General features: G+C 34.2%; 1 protein-coding gene across 1 annotated transcript in view; it reads right to left on the reverse strand.

The window, feature by feature from the left end:
• LOC119599372 (cuticle protein AM1199-like) overlaps positions 1 to 686 on the reverse strand; it is a 1,258-nt gene extending 572 nt beyond the window's left edge. The window contains exons 1-2 of the mRNA XM_037949147.1: positions 597 to 686; positions 1 to 176 (exon numbers count right to left, since the gene is read on the reverse strand). The exon at positions 1 to 176 is cut by the window's left edge and continues 30 nt beyond it. Coding sequence (XP_037805075.1) covers positions 1 to 176; positions 597 to 605 — 185 coding nt within the window. The 5' untranslated portion in view covers positions 606 to 686. The remainder of the gene's footprint in view (positions 177 to 596) is intronic.
• Between the last annotated feature and the right edge of the window lie 4,314 nt (positions 687 to 5,000).

A 5,000-nucleotide genomic window follows, 5' to 3' on the forward strand; every position in this document is an offset into this window, starting at 1 on the left:
GTGGCGCCCTGGGAGCCGGACACGTGGAAGTTAATGCCATTCTCGGTCTCGAAGTCGAAGCTGTGGGCGCCCTCGGAGTTGGGGTGGTGCTGGTCGCTGCGGAGGATGGCGAAGTGGGCATTGTCGAGGGGCAGTTGGTCGGCCGCCGCGACAGCCACCAGCAGGAGAACTACGGCCTGGAATTGGTCCCACAGGCCGGGGCTTTGATTCGACGCTCGAGTTGTATTACGGGGAATTTATCGGCAATCAGAGGCAATTTTATCATTACGGCAATTTTACCATTATCTCATGTTTTCCCTTTGTATCTCATTATAAAAAAAAAAATGTTAAAAAGGCTAATACTATTATCTTTCAAAAGATGTAACCCAATCAAAGGAAGTCACAAACTTCCTCCTTGTATTTCCTTTGTATCTCATCATGTATATGAAAATAGATAAACAAACAATCACGAAAATCGTAATACTAATTACAAAAAAAAAAATCAAATCATGAAACTCTACCACCAGGATTCACAGACTACATCCTTACGAAAATGGTAAAAACGAATCATGCTAATTCCTAAAAAAAACGAATGAGATCCAATCACAGAAACTCACAAACTTCATCGTTGTTTGAGTTATTGCGTCAAGGCGACTACACAACCGACGGCCGGAGTTGTCTCTTATATAGCCCTCTCTCACGACGGCGGCGCGACAGGGGAGTGGGGCGGAGGGAGGGCAAAAGGGGGAGAGGGAGGCGGCTGCTGAAGGATGACGATGAAGGGGAGAGGCATTCGGTGACAGGGTCGAGGGGAAAGTCAGTCGAGAGGAGCAGAAAAAGGAAGAGGGCAAAGGGGAAGGGGAGGGGGAGGAGGAGGATGGGGAGGGGGATTACTGGGAAGAGGTCAGGCCTTGATGAGTGATACCTGCTGTCCCGTGCCATCTACCCACTCCTCTGCCCCATACCCCCTGCCCTTACCCCTGTCTTCCCTACCACTACCCCCTACCCCCTACACTACTACCCTCTACCCTCTACCCCTGCCAACCCCTATACCCCACCACTCCCCTCCATACTCCATCCCAATCAACAATCTCCCCCCATTTTTTTATTTCCCCAACATAGCTCCCCCTCCCCTCCCTCCCTCTCGCCATGGTGGGGAGAGCAGACGTCCACTGACTATGACCGGGATGTCACTCTGCCTCGACTTCAACGCCAGACATCACTCATCTTGTTTTCCCTGACGTCACCGTAGGCAGAGAGTAAGGCTGGGCGCTCGCTGAGACGTTTTATGATCTGTTCGTCTAAGTTAGCATTAGTATCCTTCTTTGTATTACTTATAGCAGTAATAGAAATAGTAGTGAGAGTTATAGTGGTTAAACGGTGACTATGATGGCAACAACAACAACTGTAGTGATAGTATTAATTATAGTAATAGTAAACGTAATAGTGATAGTAATAGTTATAGGATTCATGATGATAATGGCGAGATTGATTATAACAAAAATAATGATGATACCTATTATCAATTTTTTCGTTGTAATAATGATAGTAATAGTAGTGATGATATGAATAATAGTAATACTAATACTATTGAGAACAATAATGATAACGATAATGATAACAATGACAGTGATGAGAATGATGATAGCAATGATAATGATAATCTTAACAATAATGCTAATGACAGTAATAATAACGATAATCATAATGGTAATGATGATATTAATATAATAATAATGATACTGAGGATGATAATAGTGATGATGGCGATGTTCATGGTAATAATGATAATAATAACAGTGATGATAATGATGGTAATAACGATAATGATAATTATAACAATAACGATAATGATAATTATAATAATAACGCTGAAGATAATGATAATAAAGATAATAAAAATGATGATGATAATAATAATTATAATAATTATGATAATAATGATAGCGATAGTGATAACATACAGCATTGATGATAATGATAATAATAACAATAACAACAATAATAATGATAACAGTAATAATAATTTTTAATAATGTTAATAATCATAATGATGATAATAATGGTCATAACAATGATAATATTAATAATAATAATAATAATAATAATAATAATGATAGTAATAATAATGATAATAACAATCATAATAATAATGATAATAATAATTATTATTATTATATCATTATTATTATTATTATTATTATTATTATTATTATTATTATTATTATTATCATTATTATTATTATCACTACTTCTACTACAATTATAATCAGTGATAATAATAATGATAATAACAATTGTGACAATAATAATAATGATAATAGTAATGATAATAATAATGATTATGATAATGATGATGATAATAATAGTAGTAGTAGTAGTAGTAATGATAATAATAATAATAATAATAATAATAATAATAATAATAATGATAATAATAATAATGATAATAATATAATAATAATAATAATAATAATAATAATGATAATAATAATAATAATAACAACAATTATTATAATCGTTATAATGACAATGATAACAATAACAATATTGATAGAAATAACAATAAGATAAATGACTATGATGACAGCGATAACGATGAGGAAGATAATGATGATAATAGTGATGATAATGATGGCGATGAAGATGATAATGATGATGATGATTACAATGATGATGATAACAGTGATACTAATACCCCTACTAATAAAGATATTAATAAAAATAATGATAATGATGCTAGTATTGATAATACTGATAATAGTAATGTTAAGAGTAGTAACATCACTGTCAGGAAAACAATAATAATTGTTATAAAATAATGTGACTGAAAAAAGTATAAATTATAATAAATAAAAAGTTAATGACAATAATAAAATCAATAATAGTGACAACATACAGTGTTGACAATATACTTTACAATATTGGCGTAATTATGATAATCATCGTTATCATCATATTTATCATTACTCTTGGTATCCTAATGGTACCTGTTACCTGTTACTGCTACTACCATCAGTACCACAACAACCACTGCTGCTGCTCTTACTATTAATATTGGTGATTTTGGCAAGAGCCTCATTAATGCTGACAGCAACGACAGTGGCAGTAATGATAACAACAATAACAATAATGTTGATAATAACGGTGATGATAGTGATAATAACAATAATAACGATAGTGATAATATTGAGGATAATGATGATGATAATGATAATGAAGATGGTAAATAGAAGGAAACATCAACTACAAATAATAATTACTTTATTTGTCACAAAAATGTTAATACAGATAGTAATAACGATACCAGTAACAGTACTTGGAAGAATGATAGTGATAATGATAGCAAGAGGAACAATAAATGTGATGATAAGAATGGCGACGATGATAGTGATAACAATAATAGCAGTGCTGATAATAGTGATGATAACGATAAGTGTTTATAATGATAACGGCAGTGATAAAAATAGGTACTGTGATAACATAAATGATGATAATGATATTAACGGCGGCGATGACGCATGTAAAATCAACTGCAAAACAACAACAGCAACATCAACAATAATTATGTTAATAATGAAAACAGCATCAAAATAATGACACTGGTAATGATGGTTATCAATCTGCCATAAAGGTATAGGTATTCGAAATCGTTTATACAGGATTATTTATTCACGTTGCAATAGTTGCATGATACGGTTGCAGTCCTAGCCTTCAGTTACTCCGTTATGATTTTAAATAAACCTTCCTATGAAAAAACGTCCTAATGATGTCAGATAATGTGGTCTTCGTGGGAGTAAAATCAATGTATTGCCTGGACTGTTTAAATTGTAGCGAGCTATAATTAAAACGCTGCTTTATTAACAAAAGATAAGAAAACTGGCGTAACAAAAACTGAAATGAATGCACGTGCGTGGCTTTTGATTCCCTGAACTATCAAGCTTTACAGTGGGGGACGAAATTACAATAAGCTTACCTTGTCCTTCCTCCTTCAGATATCAAAACACCCCATGAACTGCAGAGAGGAATGGAACTCGTTAGAATGTTCGATTTTCCGTCCCATTCCTCTTCTTAAAAATAGACTTGATGATTTGAAATATAAATTCTCTGAAAAAACTATATTACTTACACAACAGAAATAATTGGAAATACATCGAAAGAAAATAAAACGTTTAAAATAGACGTACTCAGAAATACTTTACACAAAAGTTTTCTTTTCCCTCATCACTCACCTTGGCCATCATTATGTATATAATTTAACTTCCATAAAGTCAAATTTGGTCTACCGATTAACAGATTCTACAACAGGTTTGCTTACTTAGTCTTGACAATTAATTATACACCAGAGAGCACAATTTTAATCAGGATCTTTGAGTGTTTTTATCGGCCTGCTGAGTATGCAAATTAATTTCATCACAGGAGATCTGTTTACAATAGAGCTGCTTCTCGCCTTCTTCAGCGGAGCAATCTCATTAGAGTAATCATACACAAAAAAACAAGAAAATAATAATAAAAAAACAAAAACTCATAATGAGAACCTATCGTTGTCATCATTTCTGAAAAAAAAGAGAAAAAAAATCCATCCTCCCATAAAAGCGGCCATCAACATAATGTGTAAAACAGAAGCGGCTTAATTGCCCGAAAGCATCACTAAATGTCAAATCATATTTTCGTTAGATTTTGCTACTGTGTGAGGGCCTTTACCTGCGCCCGGGACTCGTTATCTCGCGCCGCCCGATCGTATTTCTTCTTTGACGCCGAAGGACGGACGCTCAAGCACGGAGGCAGAGGCGGCTTCGCGACCCTCCCTTGGCTTTGCAGGCGGGGCGCGTCATTCTTGGTTTTGCATACATGCTACGTAATATTTCATGCACACACACACACACACACACACACACACACATATATGTGTTATGTATATATATATATATAGTATATATATATATATATATATATATCCACACACACACAAATACACACATACATACATACCTACATATATGCGTGAGTGTGTGTGTTGT

This window comes from Penaeus monodon, chromosome 4, assembly GCF_015228065.2.
Source record: "Penaeus monodon isolate SGIC_2016 chromosome 4, NSTDA_Pmon_1, whole genome shotgun sequence".
NCBI lineage: Eukaryota > Metazoa > Arthropoda > Malacostraca > Decapoda > Penaeidae > Penaeus > Penaeus monodon.